This window comes from Columba livia, chromosome 1, assembly GCF_036013475.1.
Source record: "Columba livia isolate bColLiv1 breed racing homer chromosome 1, bColLiv1.pat.W.v2, whole genome shotgun sequence".
Lineage (NCBI taxonomy): Eukaryota > Metazoa > Chordata > Aves > Columbiformes > Columbidae > Columba > Columba livia.
This window is the reverse complement of record NC_088602.1, coordinates 109,895,484-109,911,060: the sequence shown is the minus strand read 5'-3', so window position 1 is coordinate 109,911,060 and position 15,577 is coordinate 109,895,484. Positions and strand designations below refer to the sequence as shown.

Here is a 15,577-nt window from a genome sequence, read left to right as displayed (position 1 = left end):
TTTAGTATTAAGGAAGTTTATTCAATTTTTAGATGACAACATAATGCAGGGTTGTTGGGTTTTGGTTTTGTTTTTGAGGGAGTCATGGGCTGTTTGGTCTCTACAATACTTAGCGGGTAAACAGTTAGAAAAATAACTTAAATTACAACTTCCTAACAATGTTCTAGTGCTTGTTAGTCTTCATTCAGTATCCATTTTGCATCGATATAGATTTCCTGAACGTGCAAAGATTGCAGTTATTTCATATCAACTTGAGTTCTTCATCATTAAAGTTCTTCTGGTGGTCAGGTTTTTCTCACTGTCTATTAGATTACGCTTTGGAGGTCTCTGTTTGGAAAGATAAAGATGTTCTTCACAGGCATTAGGAGTATGTGAGTCATTCTTATGTCTGTCTTGATCTACACACAACTCTATACTTCCAAGTTTTTGTATCTCATTACAGAGGAAACAAAGAGAAGTTGGATGCAGCACACTTATGGAAAGCAATACAAACAGTGTGTAATATTATGTGCATAATTCATGGAAAAGCCACAGGATATATATCTTCCATTTCTGCATGTTTTCTAGTTACCACATAAACAGCAGATTTAGTTGCTGTTGTCTGTGAACCAGTAGATTAATGGTCAACCAGAAGACATTGTGTTTGATGACATCTATAGTTTTTTGGTCCTTGGTAGGCACAGTTGTTAAAAGTGAAATAAAAAAAAAACAACACCACCACATAAAATCTTAGTGTACCCACGTCTTCTAAAATGGTGTTTGTGTCTCTTCAGATGGCTCAAAACCCAGGTTGCTTTTTCCCTCTTCATTGTAAGGGTTCGCCACTTCGCAGTTTGATCCCACTTCACTCCTACTTTCCCTTGCTCTCCTGTAATGAAAATTCATTCTGTATTAGAAGCCCCTGTTCTGTTCAAGCCCTTCTGAATCCCCAGAATCCCCTACCATAAATCGTACAGCGCTTAACCAGGAATATTTCTATAAAAGGAAATGTGCTGGGTTTAAGGGGAACTATAGCAAACCTACCACATTCTTAGAAACTCCATTAATGGAGAGACATAGAAAACCAAACCAACTATACTGCTGTTAATGCAATAATATTTAAGGAAAATTACATTATTGGACAATGTCCAAAGAGATTATTGAAAACTGCAGGTGCTGACGAATGTGGGCAAACCCTGCTGTTGGAGAAGTCACTGTACTCCCAGCAGGCCGCTCCATCCACCTCACAGCGGGGCTGGCAGAAGCATGTCTATGTTGCAGCTCCCCACAGGCACCATAGTCCAGCTGCCTTGGTTAAACTGATGATGTTGGGGAAATTACATTGAGCTGTGAAAGCCGCCTTGCACTGAAAGGCAGGGAGCTGAACCTTTAGCGACCACTGTTGATGGGAGTGGGATAATAAGCTTTAATTCCTTAACTTGCTTCAGTTAGATGTGGCAGCCCATTTGTAAGCACCCTGATGATTCAATCATCGGGATGTCTCCCAATGGTCATGATCATAGTATCAAAAACATTACTCACTTTTTTCGATCTCTCTGCCCAGTGATGATCAAGACAATAACTCCAACGACAACTAGGCTAATGACCACCCCAAATACAATTAACCAGATGGTGACTGGTGGTTCATAAGGTGTGGCCAGGGTTGGAAGTATGCCCACAAACTCCAGTGTGTTATCGTCCAATCTGAAAGCCTCATTGATCCGTCCCCGAGACATCCTGACATCAAGACATCCGAGACATCAAGAACAAATTCAAAATGTTTCATACATTTATTGGAAGGAAATAAACAATTTTCATTTGTTTTATAAAACTCCAGTGTTCCAAGCTTCCCCTGAACTGCTCAGGTGAAAAGGCTGCACACAAGATACTGCTAAACCCATATTTATTCTGGCATGGCGTGGTGGGGGACAAGCACAGTAACTTAAGCCTTTAACCTGTTGCAGCTTAGCTGACATGTTCAGACACTGCATGACCTCCTAAATCCAGTCTTAATGTTTATCAAAATGAGGCAAACAGCCTTCTGATCTTCCTCTTTCTTTGCATTTTGCCCCTCATTCTCTTTACCCTAAGTTTTTTGGCTATTCATAAGCTTCTCAGTTATGCAGCTTTGACTTCTTACCTGTTTCCCCTCTATAGTCTTCCAAAGTTTTGATTCTTGTATTTTTCACTACCATGAAAACCCTTTCCCTGGTGTATTTTATATGCCTTTTTGTTCCTGAACTTCTGCTGTTGAGTGCTAACCAGACAGTGACTTTCATAGCTCTATTCTTCTCACTTGGTTCATCAACTTCACCAGCTGCTTTTTCAACCCCATCCCATGTTGCTGCTGCTTTTAGATGTGTGTCCTTTTCATTTCCCACTGTACATTACCCACGATCATCTGCAGAGCTGCAGTTCTACTTATCATTTTTATAGCAATGACTTACAGTGGTGTCATACTGTGCTATAAAAGAGCTCTTCATTGACCCGTAAGTGGGAACTAGCTCCTGCCCTGACCTCTTCTTTTCTGTATGATCAAATACATCTGGCTGTCTTTCTAATACATTATTCTGGAGTCCTTGCTATACAACAATTCTTGCACTGAACCTTAACTAATGAGAGGAAGAAAATGCGCATGCATGCACACACAGTTACTGTGACCTGGATTTCAGAATATTAGATAGTTCCTGTTAAAGCTTGAGCAATGATATTTCCTGGCAAGCTATGATGCAATTAGGTGTGTTATGGCAGTTTTACAAGCCCCCTGAAGCATTTTACGCTGGCTGTTGTCCAAGACACCATCGGATAGATGGACTGTTTTTGTTCTATCGTAACAGTTTCTCTCGTCCCACTATTTCCACAGTAACTGCAGAACTATCTCTTCACCCCTTCTGCCTCAGCTGACTTGAGCACTGCTTTCCCTTCCACTCTTTCACCTGGTTATTGGGTTTGCTGTTGGTGGTGGGTTTTTTGTTTGTTGGGTTTTGTTTGTTCTGTTTTGTTTTGTTTTTTCCAGAGAGCAAAATCTCACCTGATGGCATTTTCCACGTCAGCTTTGGGCACAATATCACTGATATTACCTGGCATGCTGACAGTAAGGTAGAAGGAGATCCTTTGTGTCTGTTCCCCCACATGAATGTCTGTAATCCTGAATAAGAAAGATAAAAGGGTTTTTGATTGTTCAGATGACATTAGCTTTAAATTCAGGCAAGTGGACAGTTGTGTTTGATAGGAAATACCAGGGAATGAGTTTATGCTGAGTGAATGCTTTCTAGTGACCTCAACTGAGAAGTGAAATCAGTTTTCCTGTCAGAATTTCTTTTTTCCATGTGCTAATTGGTAACTTGAGATGGAGTCTTCCCTGCACCTAAGATAATCCTTTGTGTAATTTTCAAAATCACATCATCAGCTGCAGAACAGAGAATGTTTGGGGCCTTTTGAGTGTTTGGGGCAGATCCCATTAATGAGGTGATGTATGAAGTGCCAAGTGAAAAAAAAAAAAAAATCCTTCTTCCTTGTATTCTGCTTGGAATAGATCATAGATGTTACATGACTGATATCTTATAAAGCAATACGAAAGTTTAAGTAGATAGCTTCTGAAAATTTTCAAGAGACCTAATAAAAAGGTTGTTTCTCTTACCCAAATCAATTTCAGATGATAGATCTCATGTTTGTAAGTGAAACCAGACAAGATTAGTGAGTCTGCATGGAATTCTAGTGCTTTACAAACAAGTTTATCTTTCCTGGACCCAAAACCTCCCGGATATCCAGTATCATACACATATACTGTTATAAATTCTCATTTCACTTCCACCACTGATAACCCATGGGAGACAAAGCCTTCTGCATCCACTGAAGTTACCTAATTTTAGCACATTACTCCTAAACTCTTGAGTGAAAAGGCAACATGTAACCAAGCTGGCATCTTGCCTTTTACAACCAGCTGATGCTTTACATTGTTTGCTATCACCTTACATTTGACAGAAGGCACAATTAATCTCACCAACTCATGCCGCTAGCAAACCAGAAGCAATATAGGTATAGCCAGCACAATTAAGCAAGCCACTCACTGGAAGTCAACTTCTTGTTTCTTCTTATCGGCAAAGTATTTTCTCATGGCATAGGCAACAGATGACTTGAAAAAGAAGAGCTCGTTTTCATTCCATTCATACTGGAAAAACAGCACAAGAGAAATTAATCAGAGATGGTAATTGTATGCCAGCTTATCTGACACTAAGAAGTCATTCTAAAAAGAAATAGGAATCGTAATGCTTGGCATGCATTTCAGTACAATTTATTTATGCCATGATAGCACTTCAGGAACATACTCAAATCTTTTAGCTCTGTTAATCTGGGCGCTCTAAAGGACACTAATGAAACAGTCATCCCTGCTGCCAGACAGTGCATTGTGCTGTCCCTCTGCAATCTCTGGTACCTTTATATGGGGCTGACAAAGGTGCGGCAGTTCCAGCACATCTCCCTGCCTTTTGAGGGGCAAAGGCAGTGGGAGCAACGTGACTCCTACTAAGTACTGTGCATTCTGGTTGAAGTCTAAAGATTTCATAGTTTAGATTTTGTTTTAGGCACATAATTTTATTTGCAGACATGTTATTTTAAGGAGGAGAAACATTGGGGTTGAGTTGTTACATGAAAGTGGCTCATTTATTTGCTTTATGAGCAGGGATTTTTATTTCAGTAAAATAGTCATTGGATGAGTATTTCTGCAGCAGGCATATATTTGGTTTTTTTTCGCTGCAGAATAGATAGGTGATATAAAAAATGCACCGCCTGCGTGCAGGCTCCTCCCTGTCTGCCTCATGAGTCCAAAGTTATTTGCAGTGGAAATCAAAACCAGCTTCTCTGGGGCAGAAACTGTGAACTGTACAGGGGGCAAAAAACACCTGATAACACAGCCTGGTCTGTTGTGCAACAGTGTGTGTGCATGACGGAAAAATTCCCGTTTGAACTCTGTGGCAGTTTTTTTTATCCCCCGAAGGCCTGAGTTTGATTGCGTCTATGGTATCTCAGCAGGAATGACTATAAATGCTGCCGGTGACAGTTTTACACAGTTCCTGACTTTCTCAAGTATCATTCGGGAAGGTGTGGTAGAAGGGAGATCTGTTGTCACAGGCTTTATGAAACCCAGCTACGTTTTTGAACCCTGTCCTCCTTTGACAACGATATGAAATGAAGAGAGACAAATGTCAAGCACAGCATTGCCAGCCAGGCAAGGCAGGTGATTGTCCCGCTCTACTCTGCACTGGTGCGGCCTCACCTGGAGCTCTGTGTGCAGTTCTAGGCAACACAGGATAAGAAAGTTATTGAGCTGCTAGAGAGTGTCCAGAAGAGGGCTACAAAGTTGGTGAAGGATTTGGAGGGGAAGCTGTATTAGGAGAGGCTAAAGTCACTTGATTTGTTCAGCCTGGAGGAGTCTGAGGGGAGACCTCATGGCAGCCACAGCTTCCTCACAAGGGGAGGAGGAGGAACAGGCACTGAACTCACTGGCTACCAACCTGAGGGAATGGCAGGAAGATGTGCCAGGGGAGGTTTAGGTTGGACATGAGGAAAAGGTTCTTCCCCCAGAGGGTGGTGGAGCACTGGAACAGGCTCCCCAGGGAGGTGTCACGGCCCCAAGCCTGACAGTGTTCAAGAAGAGACTGGACAATGCCCTCAGACACATGGTGTGAACTGTGGGGTTGTCATATGCAGGGACAGGAGTTGGACTCAATGATCCTTGTGGGTCCTCTCCAACTCAGGACATTCTATGATTCTATGATATACATGGGACGAATGAGCCAAAAGACCTCATTTTTTTCAGTCTATGGAGGGTCAGGCCCCAGGAAAGATGCAGGTGACTCAGACCCTCCGCCAGCAGAGCGGCCCCCAGCCCCATCCAAGCAGTGCGCGGAGGGCAGGGGCTGTGCCAGCTCTGGCTGTTCCTGCCAGCAAGGGTGGAAGCTGTGAGTCTCTTTTTTTGCCTTGGCAAATGCCCCCAGCTTTCTCCTGTTTGCAGGGCAGCAGGCAAATCCCTGAGCCAAAGCACTTCTTGTCACCGCTGTTGTCTGTGGCAGCTGGCAGCGTTCACCGTCACAGCCTACAATGCTATTGTGAGAGTTTTCTCAATTTTTAATTTATCCTAAACATCTTTAGGCTCTACAGTGCTTTATTTTTCTTTTTTTTCTTTACCCAGTGTTAATTGAGCATGATTCCTATACTGCTGCTTTCTGTAGTTTGCATCTCTGCTGCTTTTTGTACTTAGCATCTTAGCTTTTTAATAATTTATTCATTTCCATAGCATATATTTTGTCTTTTTCTGTCTAAGGCATTTTAATTGTCACCGTGCCATTCAAATGTCTTCATAAATACCGTTACTGGCTGTGTGGATGGGAAATTCCTGGCTTGCTTCTGATCTGTGTTTGAGTACTAATTACCCACACGCATTCCCTAAGCACCTCAGAAACCTACCTCGGTGCTCACTGTTCTTTACAAAGGCTGCTTTGCTTTCAGAGAGAAATTAACTCTGCCAAGTGCCTTTATTCTATTAGAGCTTGTTCCCTTCAAGATCCCACAGGTGACTTGAGAGACAGTGTAAGTCTAGCATCTGATTCAAAAAACTGTTTTCCTTTGTGAAATACATCTAAATACTTGCAGGGTGACAGCTCTCTTTTGCCTAACACCACCTTGTGTGCCAACCTTTTACAGTGTCATCACATGTATGACATTTACCCAGTGGAGAATTTTGAACTAATGTCTGAAGAGCAACCTCATTTTCAAGTGCTGGTCAGGGGACTGACACGCCTGGAACCTTTTATTTTAAATAAGACAGACCCTTTGTGATTCGGCAGGGGGGTCTGTGGCAGTTTCCTTTGGGAGGGCACTTTCTTGAGGCCCCAGCTGAAGCAAAGCTGTGGGAGTTGCAGCCTCATCAGCTACACTGGTGATCCAGTGATGCTAGGGCTGCAGCTTTAATCTCATCAGCCTGAAAACAATTAGTAGGGTAATTACAGCAGCACACACTCCGGCGCAGCTGGTGTAAGCCCATCCGTGAGTCTGGGTGCATAATTTGCCAGAACTTTGGGCTATTGAAACCTCCCTGCTGGTAACAGCCGAGCTGTGTAGATGCTGCAGCTGCCAACCCTGCCCATGAATTTCTGCCTCTGCAAGAGAGGAGGGGGTCATTCGCTTTCTGCTCTATCCAATGCTAAAGAGCAGAAATATAAAAATATTTGCTGGCACACTCAGAATGCTTTCTGCTGTCCTAATGGAGCAAAGCAGCTCAAAATCCATCTTAAACCAACAGTTGTACTGGATTCCTGGCTTCTGTGCACTGTGAGCCACATAAAGCAGCTAAAACATACTGGTCTGTGTAGTCGGGCTGAGATTCCCGTCTGAGTTTTCCCCACCTTTTCTCTGTGCTGGTTCATGCATTTACCATTACCTACTGCTGGCATACCAGCATTCAGGGTCATGTCCCTGGAAGATCCTAATTTCCTAGAAGGAAAATTTGTGGGGAGGCAGAAAGCTACTGAATGGAAAAGGTTTCTTGCAAGTTGGTGATGTGGATTGGTTTTGAGAGGAAAATGCATGGCTGGTTCTTAAAATAAAATCTATATGAGATTGTTTTACAGCTGCTCAATTGCACACCATAAGACTATGATGGCAAAAGGAAGGCATAAAAATGATATTAAGCTAAACATTAACCATAATGACTAATAAATGTGTTGTAATATGGAACCTTCTCATGCTGTTGATATCAGTTTCGAATTGTACCTAACTCGACTCAGCGATCTAGGAAGCTTGCATTTGAGAGTGTGATAGAAGTGAGAGCATCAATTCATATGAAAAATGAGCCCACAGTATAGTGTCCTTGCTAGTCCAATAAGCTCCGACGCACAGGTCTAAATGACCTGCCTGATGACATACTCGTTCTTAGAAAATTACCTATGTTCTGCAAGGTGAAAATGACTATAAACAAGAATGAAGTGTCTGCACTTAAGCCTTCTGCACTGCCTCCCTGAGATTAGCATAAACAGGCAAAGCTAGAATAAGAAACAAATTTTCCGCTGAGTGTCTGGGTTAAACAGATGGGCTAAGCCAGCACTCAGTTTAAAAACTTAAAAGCTGTCTTTGGCTTTGATGAGTTTTTTTCAGTCACTGTAATACATTTTCCCGGACCAGCTGGTATAATCAGGAAAGCAGATGAGATCTTGGGAATGAAAACCCATCTGAAACAGAAGCAACTGCACTGCCCCTCACAATCTTAATAACAAAGCTGTCTCTACATCAGGGTTGGAGGGCATGGAGGCAGCCAAATATATCAGGGCCTGGAAAGATTACAACAAACAGGCAAACAAAAATCTACAAACGAATGCTGTCAGCAGTATTTCAATATGAAATAAAGAGAATTTGAGAATAGAGAGTGGAATTTAACCCCTCTGCTTTAGCCCTACATTTAAATGTGAAGTAGCTACTCTAATAACAACTTCTGAAGTCATCCACCATAGCCACAATGATGGAAATTAGGAGAAAAGTGTGCATAGAGGCTTTATTTAGACACATCAGCATAGCTGAGAAAAATACAACCATTTTCAGGTATGGCTCCCCTATGCTAGCCCTCCAGGCCTGTCCTGTAGCAGGTAAAACACCATCTGTAGCTCCACAGAAAAAGTCAAATCATCTAGCTGAGATGTCTTTCTTAATACAAGTGGGACCACTCCCTGGAGAGGTTTCTCTAGTAAGTGTAGAGGATGTCTTGACCACAAACTCAGATGAGACATCTTTTATGGGATAACCCTTTTGCCTGAGCTGATGCCACTCTTTAGACACAAAAATCAGATACACTCTGCCTTACTGTCTGAGAGCCATTCGCACACCATCTCTGTTACCTGAACAACACAAGGAGTGTCACAGCGCAAACACACTTACCGCCTGGGCCCCTAGTGCTGACTTCAGGCTGATGCGCACTTTGATGGCATTGTCAGAATCTGATTAAAAAAAAAAAAAAAAACAACAAACCAAAATGGCCATGTCAGAGTTGCAATGGCAGAAAGCCAGTCCCTGGGAAACGCTGGGATAGCTGAAGTTTCCTTACTGGTTTCCCAGCTCTCCCTGGCCAGCTTGGTGGGATAGATCTTGTTTCCCTTCAGCAAACTCCACTGCAAACATCTGGATCTGAGCTGTCATTCACCCAAGTCTGGCTTTATAGTAGACAGAAAGAGTGAGCACATCCAGAGTACAGTTCTCTCATCTTTTTCAGGCATCTCCCAAAGGAAATGCCCCTTTTCCTCCATGGAGAATAAGCAGCTCAGATGCAGATGTTGGTGTACGGCTAGTTGAATGCCACCATTAGAGACTGGCACAGCACTGTAAGAGTTATGGGGCTCTACATTACTGACAGTGATTATACATATATAACCTGGGTGATTCAACACTCAGTGTCACCACAGTAGTCTGAAAAATGCATTTTCTCCTCATTTTCCTCCCCTCTTTTAACTAGCATAAGACAGTAAACAAAATAGTTGTAATTTTTCTGCCCTAGTTTGCCCCTTCACCCCCAGCTCAGGGTCCTCTGGCTCCCAGCACCAGTGGCTCCCAGCCCTGCAGAACAGGCACATCACTCTCAGGCAAGCACCACACAAGTCCAAGCTTCTTTGTTCTGCGCAGCCAGAAACTCCATTTCTGAAAACTGTGACAAACTCCTTGTGTGCTAATTCCTCCAGCTTTGGCTATGAGGAAGCCCATCTGCCTTCCTATGAGTAAAACTTACTACTTGATATATATTTCCCACAATGCTGCTTCCCTAGGGAAAAGAGCCTTCAACAGCTACAAGAGACAGGGACTTTGCTCGTCAAGGGCTGTGAGGACTAGTTAGTGTCTTTAATTCACCCACAAGCCATACGTACATGGAGCCCAGTCTGTTTTCCAACCAATGTATCTGCCAGAATTGTTTTTTTGCAGCCACTCATATAGAGGTTCAAAGTAGTGGAGCAAGGGTGCTGCATTCATGTATTTCTCTCCTGTTGCAATTTCCAGTGCTTGAGTCCAGGGCTTAGATCTGCCTAATTCAAGCAATTCTCTGTGCATGTGGAAGGAAAGGTAATATACATTATTGCCATGTTCCACCTAGACATATAGCGGAATAATTTGCAATTCGTATCAAAGCTTCCCTTTTTGCTTCTGAATTCCCTCCTTCCTCCCATCATTTCTATTAAGTAAATTACAAAATTTCTCATTAACAGGCAATTAAACCTTCGATACTCAGCTTATATAAATTTAGGTAATTTGTCAAAATAAACTGAGTTGACATATGCTAAATTTTCAGGCTAAGTTAATTGTTGGTGCAACCTCATTGACCCCAGAAACTTTCCAAGGTAAACTAGGCTTTGTTTTATATTACATGTGAGAAATTTGCTTTGTTACCTCAAATTCTGCCCAGCTGCTGTGGAGTTGGTAATATCACATGTGTGAAGAGGGCCAGTATGGTTAGCTGCCTTGCAAAGTGCCTCCTGAAACTGGAACTGATAGATGGTCCGGGTGTAATACCTAAAGGAAGAGCAAGGAGAAGGAAGGCATAGGTTTCATCAGTCATCTGGCAAGGAAACCCCTGAGCCCTTGGCCTTTGGAAGTTGCTGTGTCAGCTAGTGCTCCTGCTCAGATGGCTGCACAGCAGGGAGGGAGGCCAGCTGGTATTTATAGGCTGCACTAATGCAGATTTAACAAAATTCCAAGATCAAATGCAGCAGAGGAGCCTCAAATCTGTGTGCTGGCACATCACCCAGGTGCTAGTAAGGTTTTTAAGGCCCAACTCTCCGCTCCAGCCGAGCCCTCTAAAATGAGGCAGCTGGGACTTGGAGGGATGTCCAAAGTTAGTTCCTTCAGGGCTGCATGTGCATGGTCCAAGTGACAGCGGTTCAGGGCTCACTGTCTCCCCAAGAGGCAAGCACTTCATACAGATGTGGTCTCACTAGTCTGATGGAAGCACAAAGCTCTTCTGGTCAACGGGAAGCTCAACAGCCTCCTGGATGCTCAGAGATTGCTATGGGGCAGCCCCTGATGTCCAGAGAAAAACCTTCACTGAAATCAATAACCTTCAGTCAGGACATTAAACAAAATAAGATTGTGTCCTGAGACTCTCCAGTAGGTGTTTTAGGTAGTCAGGGCTTGTTCTGTACCCAAAATGTAAGCCATTAACTAAACACTGAGCAAGGATGGAGCTACCGTATGAAAGAGTAATCATTGGCCACATGAAACAGCGCCGCAGGATCACAGTAGGTTTCATCATGAGGGACGGGTTCGACAACACCAACTATTTCTCTCCTGAGGATGAAGGAAAAACAGAAAATTTCCATTAATAGATATTAAGGAAAAATAATCTGACCCTGCTCTTCCTCTTTATTGTCTGAAACAAATGGGCACCACTCTCACTTCCAAGCACAAGAAGTACACACAGCTCCCAGTAACCCCAAATGGGCCCTGCTCCACATATGGAGACCCCAGAGAAGAATCTGCTTTGAGACTGATGGTGTCAGGAAGGGATTTATATGATAGCAAGGTGTGCAGGCAGTAATTAGTGGTGTGAAATATTCTGCAAGACATGAACTTCACACACACTTGTGCCCTGTCCCATCTGTAGGCAAGGGCATGCAGAGGTTGGGTGACCAAAAAGGCATCTGGCCTGCTGTGCCACTGGGCTGAAGATGAGGTTTCTCTTTATTTTCCTCTCCTGAAAGCATGTTTCCAGAGCAGTACTATGGAAACAAACCCATGCCCTAATTTCTAAAAATTATAATAAGCTTACATGGAAATATTTTCCATAAATCTGTAGTTCAAGTTCTTGTTCCAGCAGAAAGCTTTGCAGTGTCGCTACAAGAGATGTGATAAACTTCCCTGAACAACTTGTCATTCTCCATTTCTCGGACTTCTCTGCTACTTTTGAATAAATCAAAGCTGACTGATTTTTTTCCAGTGGGACAAGAGGCTTGCTTGTATCAAGTTTTATTATAGATTTTGTTTGCTGGTGGAGGCTTACCATTTGTGCTCATGTTAGAGTGAAGACTCCATTTTCAGTGCAGGCCTGGTTTGGTTTCTTTCTATTTTTCTGCCCCCACATAAGACACCCCAGGATATGACAGTTTCCAGTCTGAATCAAACCACTTTTAATCTTGAGCTCCATGGATGTGAAAATAGATTGACTGGTGGAGATAATCTTAAAAGGCACCTCTGGATGTTACTTGCCATGGGAACTATATTTTCTTGACTAAGAAAGGTGGTATCTTAGTACACAAATAAGGCTCAGTCTGGAGTCTTTCAGACAATTTACCTCCAAAACCACTCTAGAAACGGTAGGAAATGTAAAGCAGAGAGGTGTGTGCAGATATTTGGTAGATTGAGATCTGTATGTTTTTGAGGCTGGCAAGTATAATGAAATCCACTTTCTACTTGTCCTTAAGGAGCTGAGGAGCACACCAGAGCATATGCCCAATGAGACTTAGGGAAGGGCTGTACTTAAGCTATGGAGATATCTTGGGGCATGTGTCAGAGGGACAGCAATGTTGATCCAGGGATCTGGAACATCTCGTGCAAAGGCCATGGACTGTCTTTATCAGAGAAGCTGATATTAGAAACAAGGAGAAAGTCTGCCAACCTGCAGGGTAAATTACCCAGGGCTGAACGCAGTGCTAATGGGGATACATGGCTTGTGAGACCTTGTCTGCACCATGTTGGGTGTTTCTACCTGACAGTCTACTGAGCTTTGCAGAGAGGCAGATCCTGCACTGTGTGGGGCTCAGCACCGCAGTATGTTGAGTAACTAGGAAAGGATGGTTTTTCAGGATCATTTGCAAAAAAAAAAATCTTCCTTGTTTCTCAAACTTACTTCATCTCCCACCACCGTTTTGTCCATTCCTGCTTTGTAATCTCACCCCTAAACACCATCCACCTCCACTTCTCCAGCATGTAAGTAAAAGGCATTGTTCCAATAATCGTTAGGGCTTGTTTGAGCAGAAAGTTGATTTCAGTTTCTGAAGAGAGAAGTAGTTAAGGTAATGGTTATGGTAGCAATTAGTATCTGATTAGGCAGCTCAAGTCACTTCCTTTTACAGCTAATGCTTACATCTGGCTTGAATTACAGATTTTCACTAAGGAAAAAGTGGAAGGAAGAATACTAATGAAAAAAACATGAGAAAAAGATTGTTTAAGTATTTATTGCATACTGTTTTGTCTCTCTTTCTTTACTGTCAACCACTTAAATAACCTGACCCTTTGGCATCTACATGTCATTATCCTCCACTGAAAACCTACTCAGGCTCTGGGGAATTTTGAGCTGAGGACTTTGGTACATCTCCATCCTTATAAGGGAATACTCAGAGAAGCCAGACAAGCCACACTCAGTCACTCAATATTCACTTAGATGGGGGATGTAAATCTCAAGGCTTCAGTTTAGTTTGAACTGGTAAATACATACCTTGCTAGAGATATGTACAAATTCATGCAAAAGAAATTGAGAAGACTGTTAGAGGTTCATCCAAACAGACTGTGAAGATTTTGGGATAAGTTGTTCATTACAGAAGGTAATGAAGTGCTAGCTATTTGTTTCTAAATTATGTAGCAGCTTTATAAAGTAGTGTTCCTTGCTTCATGCTGTGATTTGGGAAAAAAAATAGCATTTCTGGTAAGGTGGTCGTGAGATAGGATTTTCAGAAGCCTCTAAGTTGCTCACTCGGTTTGCAGACACTACCTTCTGCTGCAAAACAAGGCCTGTAAGTTTTCACTTAAATATATTAATATTTATGCATTTATTTACCTTCATCCTCTTGGAAAGTTGGCTCTAGGAGGTCAAGAGATTTCAAGTGCTGAGGAGTGGCTGCAGAAAGTGACATAATTTCACCTACTGCTTCATGGAAGCCCTCATTGGCACCATCTCTGAGCAGGTAGGGCTGCACAGAGTATGCCATGTCGTATTCGATATGGCCCATCTCATGGTGTGCGGTCAGGAAGTCATCCATGGTCACTTTGGTGCACATCTTGATCCTGCATGTCAGGGCAAAGTGTTTGTGGTTAGAGAGATGGTGGTCCAGCCAGCTGCTGCCCGAGCTCTGCCCACCACGACCACAGGCAAATCAGCCTCCAGAGGTGGCAAATGCTCCTCGCAGAACCTGGGCAGCAACATCCTAGCATGGAGTGCAGTTCCTCCTGCACAAGCAAGGCTTGGAGGAGAACTCGACAAAACACTTTCAGCCAGCTTGAAATTGAGCTGGGAGTAAGAGAAAGTTGCTGGTTTGTGAGAAACGCTGATGCATATATGGGGTTCTTGGGGACATGATTCAGTGACAGTGTTAGGTTAATGGTTGGACTCGATGATCTTGAGGGTGTTTTCCAACAAAAATGGTTCTGTGACCCTATGAGTCTAAGCAGCTGCTCTTTGAAACTTGGTGATAAACTCACTGCATGTGTTGGAGTAAGTACCCACCATCCAACTTAAGCAAACGGTAGTATAGAAAAAAACCTTGTGTGTCAGTGACTTCTGGTAATTCATCCTCATGTAGGTACTATTTAATAATGGAATTTCTTCCAAATAGGGTTTCCTTTCACCTTCCCCAGACTGCTGACATGTGAGGCTGGCAGCTTTCATGAAGGCTCTGCTGAGGACTAGACTCTCCCTGGGTAACTGCAGGGACTGCAAGAGGGGAGAGAATTTGTCCCAGAAGATTTCATTGTCTGAGAACTTGTTGTCCCTCTCCTTTCCCAAACATGGAAGAGACTGATGGATTTTTGTGAAACTCTGGATGTCTGCCTACCACTTCTGACATATCTATTAAAGATAGCTAGTGGGGTCTTGGGAGGTTTTCACTTGCTATCCAGGGACCTGTACCATTGCTGCAGAGCATGCAGGTGTCCAGAAATCCCACTGGTATCCACAAGCACCTGCATTTGTGCTTATTCCTTAAGCCCTAGAACATAGTCATTATTTCTCTAATTCATATAAATAATATTCATATCTCTGCTTAAATTTAGGAGTAGTTTTTGCATCTTCACAGGAAAAGTTACACAGAAACATTTACAGTCCCACAAGTGCCCCTGCTTTCTTGTCTTCCTTTTCCCTCTTACCAGCCAGAAAAAAATAATAAATAAGGAAAACTTATAACAGCACAGTTCTAGGAGATGGTATAAAAAGGGGTCATAGGAATTGCCATACCTGTAGTCATTTTTTCCCAGATCCCATGCTGTAGGATGGCAGACAACGTTCCTGTTATCAGCCGGCTCTGTGAGCATGGAGTTGTTCCAGAAGCCCTCAGTCATTTCAAAGAGGCCAATGGAGACAAAGAAGGCCTCAGCAGCTTTGAATATTTTAATTGCATCCCATTTCTGAAAGAGACAATGCCAGCATTAACCACTGGTTCTGCACGGAGCCTGTTACAAACAGCCAGCTTAACAGAGCAGCTGACTTCATATTTATCTCCCAGCAACTTCAAATCAGGACCTGACTTGCTGAGAGTAAGATGGTAGTGTCTGCCTTTGGCACTTCTGTAAATTCTGTCAGGAACTGGAATTAAACATTTTCCTCTTAAACAAAATAGGTTTCTGCACTCAGAAGTTCAGC

At 42.8% G+C, this 15,577-nt stretch overlaps 1 protein-coding gene across 2 annotated transcripts in view; it reads right to left on the bottom strand.

Moving 5' to 3' along the window:
• The window catches only part of ACE2 (angiotensin converting enzyme 2), a 31,337-nt gene continuing 15,760 nt past the window's right edge, over window positions 1-15,577 (bottom strand). The window contains exons 9-20 of one of the 2 annotated variants that reach the window (XM_065072640.1): window positions 15,173-15,342; window positions 13,781-14,007; window positions 12,854-12,998; window positions 11,197-11,295; window positions 10,399-10,521; window positions 9,882-10,054; window positions 8,905-8,963; window positions 4,050-4,150; window positions 3,011-3,127; window positions 1,522-1,716; window positions 743-868; window positions 1-327 (exon numbers count right to left, since the gene is read on the bottom strand). In XM_065072640.1, the coding sequence (XP_064928712.1) occupies window positions 748-868; window positions 1,522-1,716; window positions 3,011-3,127; window positions 4,050-4,150; window positions 8,905-8,963; window positions 9,882-10,054; window positions 10,399-10,521; window positions 11,197-11,295; window positions 12,854-12,998; window positions 13,781-14,007; window positions 15,173-15,342 (1,530 nt within the window). In that variant the 3' untranslated portion in view covers window positions 1-327; window positions 743-747. Of the gene's footprint in view, window positions 869-1,521; window positions 1,717-3,010; window positions 3,128-4,049; window positions 4,151-8,904; window positions 8,964-9,881; window positions 10,055-10,398; window positions 10,522-11,196; window positions 11,296-12,853; window positions 12,999-13,780; window positions 14,008-15,172; window positions 15,343-15,577 lie in introns of both variants that reach the window. The other variant, XM_065072630.1, reaches the window with a different exon arrangement.